Genomic DNA, 16,454 nt, shown 5'->3' on the forward strand with positions numbered 1-16,454 from the left:
CCCCGCGAGGCTCCCACACTTGGGATGAAACCTCCTCTGCGGAATTTTGGCACCCTATTAATTAGTGGTTATGAGTGGGAGCTGCTCTCTCTCAGCAACTCCTATTCTGCCATCAGTCAAGTGTGATTCTGTAATAAATTCCCACAAAGCAAACTATTTCTGGTAATTCTCCCTAATTAACACCAGGCCCGCTAATAATACATCAGTACCTATGTGTTTCTGATATAACCAAGATCTTGTCTGAGACTACTCCAAAAGGGAAACCGCCAAGCTAAATTAAGCTTTTGCAGGCAGAAAGGATTTTATATGTAGTTCTGTAGGAAAACCTTTGATAATCTTATATTGGGGACATTTGACCAGCAAACATTGAACGGCAGGCAGGCTTGTTCTGGTCTGAGCACTGAATGGGGATTTATTGTGAACACACACTGTTGAGTCTTAAGCCTATAAATCTTGTACTGGATTACTGTTTCTTAACGAAGGAATGACAGATCTCTTATTTTGTCGGTGTATTTTAATGTGCAATGACGTGATTGATAGAAACCAAACAGCAGCTATTAAAATGTCAGATGTAGACTTGATGCCCTTATAAGTTTGGCTTCTGGAGTTTAATATACTGTGAGCAAATAGACTTGAATTTGTCTTTTATTCCCACTATACAGCCTGCGACAGAAACATTCCTCTTAACTTTGCACAGTTGGGGGGAAAAATTCTTACTCAAACCAATAAACAAATGAGGAATAGGTGAGCCTATCTAGTCATAGGAAAGTTAGCTAATGAGAGTGGGGTGGGTTAAGCATGAAGGAAAGGACCCTAGCCAATGAAAAATGTGAAAATGTAGACTTCTGTTGTTTGAATATAATATATGACACAACAGAATGCTTGACAGAACAGACTGCTCTAATAATTTCAGTAATAAATATTTTTAAAGGACAAAGAGCTTACTTATCGATAAATTCACAATATTTGTGAATGTGTGTAACATGCAGAGTGTAAAAAAGGTTAAAGTGTCCAGCCAGTGTTGCTCAGTGGCTGAGCATCAACCTATAAACCAGGAGCTCACAGTTCGATCTCGAGATAAGGGCACATGCCTGGGTTTCAGGCTTGATCCCTAGTAGGGGCAGCTGATCAATGATTCTCATCATTGATGTTTCTCTTTCTCTCTCCCTCTCCTTTCCTCTCTGAAATCAATAAAAAACACTTAAAAAAAAAAGGGTTAAAGTAAAATAAATGTGACAATATTTTCAAATGTTTTGTTTCTGGGAAATTTGATAAACAAATGTCAAAAGGTGATTCTCCTGAGAATTATTACATCTCTTCCTGTCCTTTGAACATGATTTCCCCCCCCATGATAACTTAGTAGAAACTACTTGCCACCCCAAAAGAAAAACCAGGAGAGCTAGTCTATATCATTGAAGCCATTTATTTGTTATGTGCTCATTAAGGTATTAATTTCTCATGTGATTTTTAATTAGAAAATACATCCAAAAGCAAAACAGCACAGACATATATGTATATAAACTTAAAAAATGTAAAGAAACAGAAAATAGAGATTAATGGATAAGGCAAATGATACAGTGAGAATACAAACCCAAAACCTTAAAATACCTGGGGGATGAAGAGTGACAAATGGAAGCCATGCTGAATATGTGTATCATTCTCAGCATGTGTCCCCCTCCTGCCTGCCAGCCTCTCCTTCAACAGGGGCTGCAAACATCACCGACAGGTTAACAAGCTAGCAGGTTCACGCTTGATCAGGGACAGGAAGACAGGATTCTTTATAGAAGTGACCCAAATATAGTTCCCCTTGAAAATGGTACTACAAAGACATTTTTGTTGTAGATATTTTTTAAACATAATGGTGGTCTGATATTTTGAAGATTTAAACTCTTATTTCTGTTTATCTTAATCCTGGTCAAATGATTAGGTTTTAGCTTTAGACTCTAAGTGTAACCTGAATGAATAGAAAGTATGCAAGCTACTATAAGCACAAGCATAAGCATAAGCATAAGCATAAGCATAAGCATAAGCATAAGCATAAGCATAAGCATAAGCAAGCACAGGGGATTCTTGTTAGGCTGCTCCTTCAGGGGCAACGTTCCGTCCTTGTTATTCAAACTGGGAGGTCCTAACAGCGGGTGTTTTAAAAGTCAGGTACTATGACTTTAATATGTATTGTGCCAGGTACAGCTTTCCAAAATATACATCTAGAGAGATTAAAAGTAAATGCTCTACAATAAAGAGGTAATAATTTAAAAATGCTACTGACAGGGAACATTTATAATCAGAAAAATAAATATTCAGGGAGCTCACCAGAATAAGAAAGTGCTCTGCCTGAGTTTTTAAGAGATTAACGCTGGGGTGTTAAATATGGCATTCCCCACTGGAAAACAGAGATCCTTCTGGGTTATAATCAGTATTTATTTCATAGAATTTAACTGTTTTAGGAACCAACAGTAAAGAAGGACAAAGCACAATGATGATGATACATTAGGAAGTAATGTTATACACTCTTGAGAATAAAATTTAGAGAAATGCAACATCATGCTCTATGAAGAACATGCAGAAAGAAAAGTCTAATAAAAATGATATATTAATGTAAGATAATTTTATATGCAATCCAGGTCAAATAAATTTTGAAGAAGATATCCAAATGCCATAGACTTATCAAATACTATCTGGGCATATAAGCTATAAAGGCAAAACTAAATAACAAAAAGAAGCTTCTACCACACCACAACAAAACCACCAACTACTTTATACTGCGTAAAGCAAAAGACTGACATTAAGATATGACAACGCATATGAGCCAGTATGTCTTCTTTAGGTGGTTTCAGCAGCAACAAGAACTAATACACAATTCAGTTCCAGCGCTTAACACACACACAAACACGTCCCGCTTCCCTACAAGGGGCAGGTGAGAAGATGGTGTGGGGTTGCTACCGGTGAAGCATTCCGTTTGTCATTTTGTGTCACTCTTCTCATTCTTTTATCCCCAGTTAATAATTACCTGCATATAATTTAAATCTGCTAGACCATAAATTAACAGCTTTCAGGACAGATGCCTTAAAAAGTTCTTAGGGAAGTCCAACAAACACCGTAGCCTAACACTCCCTTCTGATACAAACAGGTACACAACGGGAGTGAAGTCATTAGTAAGTGATAGGAGAGGAAGGACTTGGAGCTCAATCTTAAATTTGAAAGCACCTTGCTCCCAACAAATTTAAATTATAACTTAGTGGAATCACGAGCTTTCCTCCATCCTGGAAACACAAAGAGAAAAACTACCAAACGTTGTAATTTCTTTTCTTATTTTTCCACAGTTCTCTGTCTTCGTGTGGTAACTACATATATTTTTTTCCCCAAATGAAGAAAACAAATAATGGGCCAGCCTGAATAATTAACCACCAAACCTCTGTGCATAAAAGTTTTCAAACTTCGCGATCACACCTGGAAGTGGTTCATTTATTACTGAGAGAGAACCATCAAAATAAAAATAATAAAAAAATCTAAATTTTATCACATGTTCAAACCAATCTGTTATTTTCTAATAGAGAATTCGAGAAAAAAATTATAATGCAAAGTCTCAAACCTTCATCAGTCAGTAGTACAACTCTGAAACTAATTCATTGTCAAAAAAGAGTAATTTTGAGAGGGAAATATACTATAATTCCCAATCACATTCTTTCTATTCATTCTCTTTAAGAGAGAGAAAACTCTCAGTCTCAAGTTACTCAATTAGCTCTTTACCAGAGCATGAAGGAAGAGAGAGAAAAAAAGAGTTTGACTACTATAAGTAATAAAACAATGAATAAAAATGGTCATATTTTTAAAAAGGCAAAAATTTGAGACTTACAAGTTGCATGGTGGCATCTCTTATTGGCATGACACATTTTGATCAAAATCTCATTGATCAACTGTAAAATTTAAAAATGCATAGTTTTTAAAAAGGGACACCTACTACTACTGATAAATAAACTCCTATTTACTTTTTGAAAGATGAACACTAATTTTAAAAAATACAATGTTTTGCTTATTGATAAAGTATAAGGCATTTTCATTGCCTTTTACAAATTTACTTTTAACTACCTAAGAAGAAAAGCATAATTATTTCAGCATAGAAGTTGTAGTTTTTATTCTAAAATTCAATTCTTTGCTAACTTATTTAAGATGAACCAGGAAATTGGTTTTTATAAAAGTTACTTTATGGGCAGAAAATACAAGGAAAATGTAATAACAAATGTCAAACTGTCCCTTTACATTACGAAGCCAAATATTTCCTCATAGATTTGGTTTTTAAAGCTAGAATTTATCCCTTCTGGGTTACTATTATTTTTAAAAAATCCATATAAATATTAAACCTAAAAATTAATTGGTAATTTTAATTCTTCTCTTTCTCTTCAAATTTCTTTCTCTTCTCCTGAACTGTAGACTTTCAAAAATTCACAGAATGAGCATGTTTCTTGCAAAGTGGCTTGTCCTTCTTGGAGAAAAAGGTCTGACCTTCCAAACTTTCACAACATACCTGGGGGGGGGGGAAAGCATTATATGAGAGAATATAATTACTTTATTAAATGCGCATGAAGGAGAAAATGATTTCTCACCCAATAGTTAATAAAAGCACTTTAGTTGGTTGTTAGACATCCTGACATTCACAATGACTATATTTCATCAATCTTTCAAGAACAATGAAGAAAGATTTTTTCTGAATGCATTCTAATCTATTTAAATTATTTATCATTATTTATCTTTATTGAGGGTGAAGCAATTGGCCCTAAAGAAAAACTAACGCCTAAGGAGGTCACACTAAATATAATTCCTCTTCCTAAATTCTAATCAATGCTTTTAATCTGCCTCCTTCTGTAGAGAACCAAAGCATTCAAACATAAAACACAACTCCTTTACCAAACATTCTCAAGCCCCAAAAACATAGGCATAGAATACTTGAGAGTTCTTTTTAATACATCTCTTTGTTTTTTATAGTGAAAACTCTGGTCAGTCATCTCACTGCTAGATGATTATGCAGTCAGTTAGCTATCCACGTATGTCTTCTTGTCTTACCTAATGCCTTTGTTAATTATAATGCTCATGAAGATAAATCTGCTGAAAGTTTTCATTAATTTTTAAAAAATGAATTTTTACTGATTTCAGAGAGAGTGGGAGAGAATCATTGATTTGCTACCTCCTGCACGTCCCCTACTGGTGATCAGGCCCATAATCTGGGCAAGTGCCCTCACCAGAATGAGTATGACTTCCTGGTTCATGGGTTGATGCTCAACCACTGAGTCACACCTGCTGGGCTAAAAGTTGTTCTTTAAGTAAATTTTATAACATCTAAGAGACAATTGAGGTAAACTAGAGAGTTGAATGGTAACATTTGGAATAATCATTTGGCTTCAATTAACATGTATTTTCTCCCTTCACACAATAGGTCATAAAAGCTATTTGTTAAAAACCAATTTTTGAAAATTCAAACATCTAAACAAAGTATCTTTATTGATATTTACTTGCTAAATTTCAAAAATATATCTTACATTAATGTTAACCTCTGAATCTATGCTCATAAAAATTTTTAAAACATTAAATGCAATAAGTAAACATATTACTATATGTTTATTATAGTCTCAAAAAATATTCATGGACTATTGCTAATGAAAAAAAATCACCCTATACTTTACTTCCAATGTTAATTCAATAGATTTTTTTAAAATATATTTTTATTGATTTTTTACAGAGAGGAAGGGAGAGAGATAGAGAGCCAGAAACATCGATGAGAGAGAAACATCGACCAGCTGCCTCTTGCACACCCCCTACCAGGGATGTGCCCGCAACCAAGGTACATGCCCTTGACCGGAATCGAACCTGGGACCTTTCAGTCCGCAGACCGATGCTCTACCACTGAGCCAAACCGGTTTAGGCAGATTCAATAGATTTTTTAATAATTATTTATTTCTATTTTAAGAAGTACCTGTGCTTCCAAAAATTACTAAAAACATTCCATTAAGAGATGGCTGTTTTTTTTTGTGTTTTTTTTTTTTTAAATAAAGGACTTTTAACTGTTTTTAAATATATATAGCTTCTCCTTATAAACAAAAATGTATTAAAAATATAATTTTCTCTAATGGGTAAGCATCTTATTCTAAGCCAAATAATTTTTAAAAGTGCCAAAAATGTTTAATGAACAACTTTCAAAATCAGTGTAAAAATATTTTTAGGTTTGAAGGATTGAAGATACAATCACTGTTATTTCCAGTTGGTGTTTATGCTTGAATTGGCCACACGGTGCTCCTTTGTTTGGGAGACTGGGAGACGATTCACTTACTGAGCACACAAAGCAGGTGTCATGCCAGGTATAGCCCAGGGCTTCCAGGAACATGTCGCCGGCTTCTATAGGGAATTCACATCCGCGGCAGATAGTACCAAAGAGGGCATAGTAATCTGTGAGGGAGGAGGAGACGTGATTTAACATGCCGCTGTAGAATGACAAGTCCTAGAAAGCAGCAACAAACTCTGAACTGGATGAGATGATGAAGATAAAGTCACTAATAACCAGAAAACTGTCAGGTGGCATATTTGGCTTGAGATACTCTTGGGTAAACATTATTTATACAACTTAACATTCTTTATTCTATTTTTTCCATGTAATATCTTTCATTTCTCTCCAACTACTTCAATGCCCAAATATGTATAAGAAGAACACATAAGTTATCAATAGACATGACTGTCTCAATAGAATACAACAGAACTTCTAATAACTAGCAATAATAAGACTAATGAACTTAAATCAAGAAGAAATACCTGGAATTAGCAAATTTTATAGTATATCTGACTTGGTAAGGAAGGGGGAAAAAAGTCACAGGAGACTTCCATGAATAAACGCCACAACTGAGTTTCTAGCTGGACTATGTTACAATATTAGCCACGAAGTAGAGTTCTCTTGCTATATTTTCCTTTCAATTTTATGACTTCATGCTTAAAATCATTAGCTAGAGAACACCACTGACTTGACAGAGGTTGTAGTTATAAAATATTAGTAGGACTTCCTCCTGAAGAAAGCAGTTTTGATAAGATGTTTCTTCATTATCACTAAGCTAGAGGCTCAGTGACAGAATTCATGCACAGGTAAGGTCCCCAGTGGCTGCCGGCTGCTGGCCAGGACCTCCCTTCCCACAGCTGCCTGCTGTCCCCTGGGGCCTTCCTTCCTGCGATTGGTCGGCCAGCCCCACCCTCTGGTTCAACTCCCAGTCAAGGGGACAACTTGCATATTAGGCTGTTATTATATAGGATTAGATTTATTGGCATTTTAATTTTCATATATATATATATACACACACTCATGGTTCACTTTGGTCTTTGACGTTTTTAATCCAATCTGGGTTGGAAGAGGATGTAGGCTATCTTGTGCAACTTGATTCACCTTTCTCAGCAATCTTTAATATTCTTTAGCACTATTTGTTCAACACAGCCACAGAGTTCTACTGTGTGCTAGGTACTGTTCTAGGCTCTGGCTGGAGGTATGGTGGTGAAGAAGACAGATGTGATTGCTCTCCTCATGAGGCTTATATTCTCCTTGGGAAAAGATTGTCCTAATTTATTGTATTTTCAAAATAACTACCATGTTTCCCCGAAAATAAGACATCCTCCAAAAATAAGACCTACTTACAGGTTTCCTTCTGAGTGAAATATAAGGCATCCCCCGGGAAATAAGGGCCCCCCCTAAGCTAAACATGAGAGATTTGGTCCACTGATTCTGAAAGAAATGGAGTCACAAGAAATTCACCAGGAAATTCAGGAATTGGATTATTATGATGATGTTCCAGAAGATGATGACATGATTGACATTGAATAAGTGAGTAAATTCTTGATACTGTAGGATTCAGTTTGTCTGGTTTGTGTTGACAACTACCATACTACCATACAGTATACAGTAATAAATTTCCTTTATTTTCATTTAACAATAAATGTATACCGTATTCTTCTTCATGGAAAAATAAGACATCCCCTGAAAATAAGACCTAGCGCATCTTTGGGAGAAAAAATTAATATAAGACACTGTCTTATTTTCGGGGAAACAGGGTATCAAATAATTTCAGATTCTTAAAAGTACCATGAAGGAAAGAAAACGGTGATATAATATAAAATAACTGAGGGATGTAAAATAACTGTTATATAATATAACATTATAGATGGGTTAGAGAAGGCTCTCTGAGGAGGTAATAGTTATGTTGAAACTTGAGAAGGGAAAGAGGGACCACCACGGAAAAACTGGGGAAAACATCCAGTGAGAAGAAAGGGCAATTCAAAAGCTCTAAGGTGGGAAGGACCTTAACATGCTCAGAAGCAACACAGGGGCAGGTATGGCTGGAGGCTAGAGGCCAGTGACTGGCAGGAAGGTGGCAGGAGTGAGGGTGGCAAAGCCGGCCCTGGGAAGGAATCTAGTTTTTACTCTAATGAAAGCCACAAAGGTATTACGCACTATCGGATTCACACTTAAACAAATGTTACTATAACTGGGGAACAGAAGATTATACAGAAGATTATATTGTACAATTTAGTTGTCAATTACAATGCCCAGGCAAAGGGTGAGAATGCTTAGGATTTAATGTTATGGCTGAAAGGAAGAGAAAGGAATGAATTCAATATACAGATTGGGGGTATATGTTAGAACTTATTAATGAAATTGGACGCAGGGAGAAGACCGGTAAGAGCATAATCCCAGATGGCTCCTAGGTGTTGGAATGGTGGACTGGGTTAAGAACAGGTCTGGGAGGTTAGAGAAAAAGAACAAAAATGATTAGAAGTGACATTTAAATAAGTCTTCAATAGTGTTTTTTCCTTCCTGTAAGCAATTTCAGGGTTTCAAAAATATGACTTCTTAGACTATATTAAATATTATATTAAGGCTAGTTTTATATATGTTTTGACTAGATAGGAATCACCGACAGTTAGTCAAAATGTCTTGCAAAGCTTTTAAAACAAACAACAAAAGCTCTTTCTTCAGAAGAATTAAGTGGCATTACAAAATGTGAAATATTCTGGTTGAATCAGGGCAGACAGCTTATAGCCAACCTGTCCCCCAAAAGCTCATGGGAGGTAGTTCACTGGAATTTCCACAGGCTTCTGGCCTGACATAGATCGAGATTGGTCCTAACTAGGGAACTAAGATAAAGGTGAAAACAAGAGGACACTGAGCGAGCAAAAAATGGAGTGGTGTTGACCAGCCTCAAATTAGAAGCTGACTGCTCCTTTAACTTGACTCTGTGGAATAGTTCCTGATTCCAGCATCACACTTTGATATTCAAGGAAGAACAACAATAAAACTCCATAGTGGGAATGCAGTATAGTGAGTGGAGAAAAAATATTTTACTTTTGAAAAAAACATGTATGTGTAATAGTAATATCTAGGTAAGAGTAATATTAATAAATAAGCATTATGAAATACAGCCTTTGGGAAGGAAAAGGAAGTGTCCAGAGTTAGTAGATTGGTCCTTAGAGTCTACTTCATTAAAAATAACTTTACCAAGGGAGTAATCCAAGCCAGGATTACCCTCCTATTCAGTAAAAACACAGGACTTCCAATTTATTGTCAAGGTAATTATCTTAAAGAGAAAATCAGTACCATACCCAAAAGTTGAACAACTGTCATGTTTATAACCAATCAGAATTTACTTACTGAAGTTGAAGATGTGGCTGTAAGCTACATGATTTGTTAGAATTTATAAAAATAAGTTATTGAAGATTCAAGCAAAAATATTTTTCTTCTAAGTAATGCTCACATGCTCAGATCTCTTAGTTAGGTTGGGAATATCTATTCTGACAGAGTCAAATAAAATTACATATAGATTTTTGCTATATATTTAGGGTAACATTAAATGTTCCTAAAAGAATTAGGAAAATTATTTTGCCTCATATTTCCTTTCAACTTTATAGTAATATAGGGGTTGCTGTTTTACCTTCATTCAAAACTTAGGAAACTAGCGGCTTCAGAAGCTTACCGGTCTCACAGTAAGGCTCACCATCCTCCAAGTGGAAAACATTGTTACGGATGGGATTTCCACAGGCCACGCACACAAAACAGGAAACATGCCAAGTTTGTTTCAGAGCATTGATGACTTCCTGTTACAGAAAAAGAATTGGATGTGAAAAAAAGATGACAACATACAAATACTTATTCTACTAGTTAAACCAATAGCCATTCTAAACTGACCCAAAGTAGACAGCTGTAAGTTGTCTTTGTCTTGAGCTTTCCTCCTAAGTAACAGGAGATACGTAAGGACAGACTTGAAAATCACCTCAGCTAATGCACTTTTTGTGCATTTCCCACAAATACTACCAATAAACTTGTTTAAAGAATGATTAGTGTGTTAAACATTATACAAATGGTGAATAAAGGAAGCATTTCATAAGCGCTTGCTATAATACATTCTGCTTTCTCTCAAAGGGTGTCAGGAAACACTAACTTATAAAGGTTTCATAAGATTATCTTGAAAATCTCATGGGTGAAGGGCAAACATTTAAAAACTATAAAACAAACCTATACTTTGGTGCATTATGAAAACAACAACATAATCAGTGTGACCCAATCCGTTTAACAAGTGTTTAGTGTTTTGGGAATCAGCTGTGACTGTACTAAGCATACTCAAAAGAGTATCTAAAATTTGAACCATAAAGCATTGATTTTAGCCAACAATGACCCTATGGTTAAATATACCAAGTATCAAATATTTTAATTAGTAAAAGTCTTAGGCAGTTGGTTTTGCAAGGAATCATTTCTTTGGACTGAGAGAAAGAGATGGAGCCATTAAAAAAATCACTTTTGAAGAATAGTTAATAACATGGGAATTTACTCTTTCATAATACTTATCACTAAAAGAAGATGCTATACATAAAGTATGGTTATTATTCTGTAAGTGATTTATTTATAAGGAGCAAACTGGAAGAAAATCCATCCTAAGGTTAACAGGAATTACCTGGGATTGGTAAATATATAGGTCATTTTAATTTTCTTTACATTTTTTTGTATTTTCTAATAGTTATAAGGAGAGATGTTTTCTCTTTTAATAAAAATATTATGAAAACAAAAGAAAATGATATAGACTACATTAGCCATAGAAAATGCCAGAGTTCACTATGGAAGGATAATGGAAAGAAATGACAGTTATTTAGATCCCAAAAGATTACCATGAACATGTACTACAATTGTGCAATCAACCAAACCATTTCCCAAGGCTTCAAGTATATCCTTCCCTTTATAAACTTGAGACAGGTTACTATTCCTTCTTTAGTAGGTATTCATGTAACAGTGGGGATTGTAACCCACCCCACCATTCTTTTGACATTGTTTCTGTCAATGCTGACTCTGATTAATATGTTGCTTGTAGATAAACAGCATGTTTGTGTAAGAATCCTAGGAACTAAATTCAGAAGATAAGAGACTCGGACCTTTGGCCATCCCAGTTCCAGGAGATTTGCTGACCTTCAACCATACAACCAGGATAATGCAGAACTGGATGACACCAGACCATCACTGGACCACTTCAAGATCCTTATTGGAACGGGCTGTGCTGGTCTTAACATAGAGAACTTTTCAACCCAACTCCCTTGATTTCTTTGTTTTGCCTTCCCTCTCCCTTCTTATAATAACCTCTTCTTTCACTGAGGTGGGGAAACGGGATTTGCAGCATGAGTCCCCTCTGTCTTATCAGGTGACTGGCACTTGTATATCAAGCTTCTTTCCTTTTACCAGCATTTGCCTTGCGAGTCTGGTTTTCCAGTGGCAGGCAGTCGCATGGTTTCGGTGACATTTGAACAAGTAAAACGCAATCCAGTGGCTCTGTCCTTTAGTAAAGGGCTGGCCCACCTCTGAAGCAATGAGTGTAAGGCTTCCATTTCCTAGAGCAGTGGGTGGCAAACTGCAGCTCGCGAGCCACACGCAGCTTGTGAGCCACGGTTTGCCACTCTGTAGACTAATGAGTTTGCCGACCACTGTCATATACTTCCCTTTACCTCTTTGCACACAATATGCCACAACTGCCTAATCCTCATAGCTTCCAACTACACGGTGACATTTAGTCTAGCAGTGGTCGGCAAACTCATTAGTCAACAGAGCGGCAAACCATGGCTTTTTTTTTTTTTTTTTTTTTTTTTTTTGGCCAACCACTGTCCTAGAGCATCATTTGGATCTAAGACTGTTTCTTGACTTTGTTTTATTAATTATTCTAGAATCCTTAGATTTATATACTAAAACAGTATTAATTTTTATTTGGGAAGGTACAGCCTGAATCATTCTATCCTTCTGTTCCAAAAATATTGTATAAATTAATAATATAGAAATATCTCATGTGGTATATTACTGATTTCTAAGTGTCCTCAAAGTTTTAGGCATACTTAAAGGTATATTCTAACACGAAGACTACTCTATAATTCATGCTCACTTTTCTCTTGATATTAATTTAGAGTTTCATTATTATATTTTCATAGTGAGAATAGCAGAATTCAGCAATGCCATTTCCAAATTTTGTGTTCCTGGTATGAATTTCGTTTGAGACCAGGCAACTTGGCTGCTTCTAAAGTAAAATTCCAACTCCTGGTAGCCCATAGGAAATGCCTGACTCTTACTTTGTATTGCAAACTAGGTATTCCAGGGTAGAAAATTCATTCATTCATTGTTATTCGTTATGTGCCTGACACCTAAATTAGTCCTTTTCTTTCAAAAAAATTAAAAAGGTGTGGTTTTATTATTTTTCTATAGTCTCATAAAACTGAGTTATATTTTTAAACATTATATGCATTCAAGAAAAATATATCATTTATAAGCCTGTTTTATATACTTCACGAGATCGGTGCCCTGTGCTTGAACTCTGACAAGTAGGGAAATGCTGCTCTTATAAAAGCTATGGAATTTAATTTAAAACAGTGAAGGTGTCAGTTCTGAGAACTGATATGTGTGTGGTCCTGTACGGCCTCTTCATTCCTGAGCACACAGGGGCCCGTGGAGGTAGCACACCCACGGTAAATTACTTTTCCTCACAGCGGCTAGACTTCCACCAGACAAGCCAACACTCAGTAAGACAAAACCAAAGACAACCTACCACCCATAAGGCCTATCTGCAGAGGTCTGTTTAGTGTTGCTTTACAATAATAAATAGTGATGAAATAGAGAAGGTATCCAGCAACGAGAGAAAAGAAAAAAAAATGCCACAATGATAGAAGGGGTTTATAACAAAAATCATTCTATTTTAAAATTCACTCAGAATGAGAAGATTTCCAATACTTACTCCAAGGATCTTCCTTTGGCATCGGCCACATTCCGGAGCGAAGAATTTCTCGTAGCACAGCTCGCAATACAGAGCTCCCTTTTCCTCCACAAACCCGATGTAGGCCATTGTGTTTTTGCAGTGAGCACAGTTAAATTCCTCCGGGTGCCAGGATTTGCCCAGGGCCACGAGGAACGGCCCCCTGCCAGAAGGACAGAGATCAAGTTGGCTCAGGAATCAAAGTTTCTCAGCTTTGCCTGGATCGGACCTCTTTTATACAATGTCTAAACAATGAAAGATTTGCTCACTTCTCCTTCTCAAGGACTCAATGTATGGGTGCTGTAAAGGTACACGGGAACTCTGTGCGTTTATGTGAAAAGAGGGGAGGAGTAAGAACACTGAAGGGCCATACTCCTGCCCCTTTATTCTATCTTCAAGAGATTTGGTAGGCCGAAACTGGTTTGGCTCAGTGGATAGAGCGTCGGACTGCGGACTGAAAGGTCCTGGGTTCCATTCCGGTCAAGGGCATGTACCTTGGTTGCGGGCACATCCCCAGTAGGGGGTGTGCAGGAGGCAGCTGATTGATGTCTCTCTCTCATCGATGTTTCTAGTTCTCTATCCCTCTCCCTCTCTGTAAAAAATCAATAAAATATATTTTTTAAAAAGAGAGATTTGGTAGTTATGTTTTTTTTCCCCCCTGAGTTATAATGAGTCTGTCTGTGTCATGATTATGATTAAGAATGAGGATGTTAACTGTGATAGAAAATAAAATAAATAGAAAAAATGGTGGTTTAGGCAGAGATGAGAGTTTGGCATTTCTATAAAATAAACAAAATAAAATTCTCAATTTGGTAATGTTACAGTCTTAGAAATAGTACTGCCCGATATGACATCCCACTCAATTTCTCTTCCCCACTCATAGTTTCGTATATTTCTCAACTTTATTAAACCCATCAAATCCTCACTTCCAAAATGACTGTAGAAATTGTAAACTTATATTGGAGATTGTTTGAAGCTCCTTGGAAAGGTTTTATTTAATTGAAACATTACTTATTTTCAACGCACCTGTATATCAAGGTAATAAACGTTTGTAAAGAGCTTTTTCCCCCTACAAAATGCCATACAGTCATGAACCATTAAGATGGATTCCATTTGCTTGACAGGAATCCATTATGAAGCCTTATCTAGTCACGAAGCCTGCAGAGATTAACCATTTCAGCCTCTGCAACGTTCTTTTCAGTAGCTGCATCCCACGAATTTTTATTCATAGAGCAGCTTTACCTCCAAGCCACTCTTACATTTATCTAATTTGTCCGCACAACATCCCTGTGAGAGAGTCCAGGGCAGTCATTAAAAACCCAGTTTAACAGATGGAGAAGCTGAGATAGAGAATGTTTAAAATATATGACAAATTCCGTAAAATCACTGACTGAGTAAAGGCCAGAAGCTGAATTTCCTGATTCCTAGTATGGTGACGGGGTGACAGATAATTTGCATATTACCCTTTTTATTAGATAGGATGAGTACATCTTCAGTTCATCCACAAGCCTGGATGGCCCCATGAGGCCAGTATCCTTAGGCTTCTCAGTATGTAAAAGAATCAACCAACCTCAAACTCTGAATACTGTTAAAGCAAAGGGTTGGTATGTAATTGGAATAAAGTTTTACTTCTGGAACACATCTATCAGTGTTACCAAAGAGTTAATAACATTCATTTTAAAAAAAAAAAAAAAAGAGAGAGAGAGATTTAAGAAAATTGGTTAAGAACAATAAAATTCATTTTATAAAATATGTGTTGAGATCAACGCAAGTCCAGCAGAGAAACAGGTTCTGCAAATCCGAGAGACCCATTCCACAGAATCATTCCTTTAATGGCCAGTGTTCAGTGTGATGCCATCAGTCTGCACTGACACCTGCTTCAGAACATCGCTCCATGGAACTCACCTCTGCTCCCCCTACTGTTCCAGTGTTTTTCCTTCACCCACAGGGCAATTTCCACAGGCTTCCTTGGGAAATTCCTTCCAGACTTTTGCAATAAGAACAATTTTGCTTCTTCTGAGTAATATAAGTATTTATCTCATTGTATAGTAATTTGCAAAATTTAACTCTTTTTGTTGACTACTACAAGGCTTGAAGCCAAATTTAGCCTAACCATAGCAAGTCTGTGTGTCGTTGTAGGTCTTATCCAATCTCAATGACAAATTTCTGTCCAGTGTTCATTTTTAAGAGTCCCAGTCAAGACTTTTATTCTTCTTTTGATCCCTTTTGCGATTTAGAAGGTTTTCTTCATTACATGCATTCTTTTTTTTTGAAAGCTTTCTGGACTAGAGTCCATACAAAAAATAGATAAATAATATTGTCCATTGAAAGGGAAATTTTAAGATATTTCCTTAGTTTCTTTATCATATTTGAATAGTGAATGATCTTAACAAAAATAAAGAAACTCCCTCTGCACCTTTAAAGTGTGTTGAAAATGACCCTTGCTCCTGCCAAATCTCCTTTCTTAAACAAACACGCTCTGTGCAGATTCTGACCTAACCTGATACTCCTTGGCTGCACTGAGAGTATCTTCCATCAATGCCCTTAAAGTTATGTAGAGATTAAACAATAACATCTTCTGCTTATAACAAAGTACTCTCTTCTCTGTGTTGGCAGAGACTAATTTAACAAATTCATTAACACAGGATTAGCACTGAAGCAGTTCTTCTAGTTCCGGGTAGGACTGGGTTTCCATCTGTAAACTGGAATGACAGGCTTGGATAACCGCAAAGTGGAATTAAGTATTCAGCTACCTCTTATGATACTCCGCACCTCATGAGCCCTTACTTAATACTTGTTGACTGACGAAGGGAGGGAGGGGAAAGAGTTAAAGCACTGATTGGCCGAGGGAAGGGCTTTGGCGTGAAACTTTCCTCTCTGTTTCTCTTCTTTGAGACTTATGCCAAAAAGAAAAAAATAAATAAAGAGCTAGGGAAAGAAGCTAAGAGGTAACAGAAAAAGAAAAGATTACAAACAGAAAAAGAAAAGATTGCAAATTCATTTTTTTAAAGATTTTTTTAAAATTGATTTTTAGAGAGAGAGACAAACATAGATCAAGCACGTTGACCAGGAATCAAACCGGCAACAAGAATATGCCCAACCAACTGAGATATACCAAACAGGCACAAACTAACAGGGATTTAACTTAGAAATCAAATG

At 36.4% G+C, this 16,454-nt stretch overlaps 1 protein-coding gene across 10 annotated transcripts in view; it reads right to left on the bottom strand.

Annotated features, from left to right (window-relative positions):
• Positions 1-1,408: 1,408 nt before the first annotated feature.
• PDLIM5 (PDZ and LIM domain 5) overlaps positions 1,409-16,454 on the bottom strand; it is a 197,633-nt gene continuing 182,587 nt past the window's right edge. For all 10 annotated transcript variants that reach the window (XM_036411320.2, XM_036411311.2, XM_036411295.2 and 7 more), the window contains 4 exons: positions 13,278-13,458; positions 9,996-10,116; positions 6,323-6,438; positions 1,409-4,525 (listed from right to left, as the gene is read on the bottom strand). In XM_036411320.2, the coding sequence (XP_036267213.1) occupies positions 4,436-4,525; positions 6,323-6,438; positions 9,996-10,116; positions 13,278-13,458 (508 nt within the window). In that variant the 3' untranslated portion in view covers positions 1,409-4,435. The remainder of the gene's footprint in view (positions 4,526-6,322; positions 6,439-9,995; positions 10,117-13,277; positions 13,459-16,454) is intronic.

Source organism: Pipistrellus kuhlii, unplaced genomic scaffold (assembly GCF_014108245.1).
Source record: "Pipistrellus kuhlii isolate mPipKuh1 unplaced genomic scaffold, mPipKuh1.p scaffold_m20_p_1, whole genome shotgun sequence".
Classification (NCBI taxonomy): Eukaryota; Metazoa; Chordata; class Mammalia; order Chiroptera; family Vespertilionidae; genus Pipistrellus; species Pipistrellus kuhlii.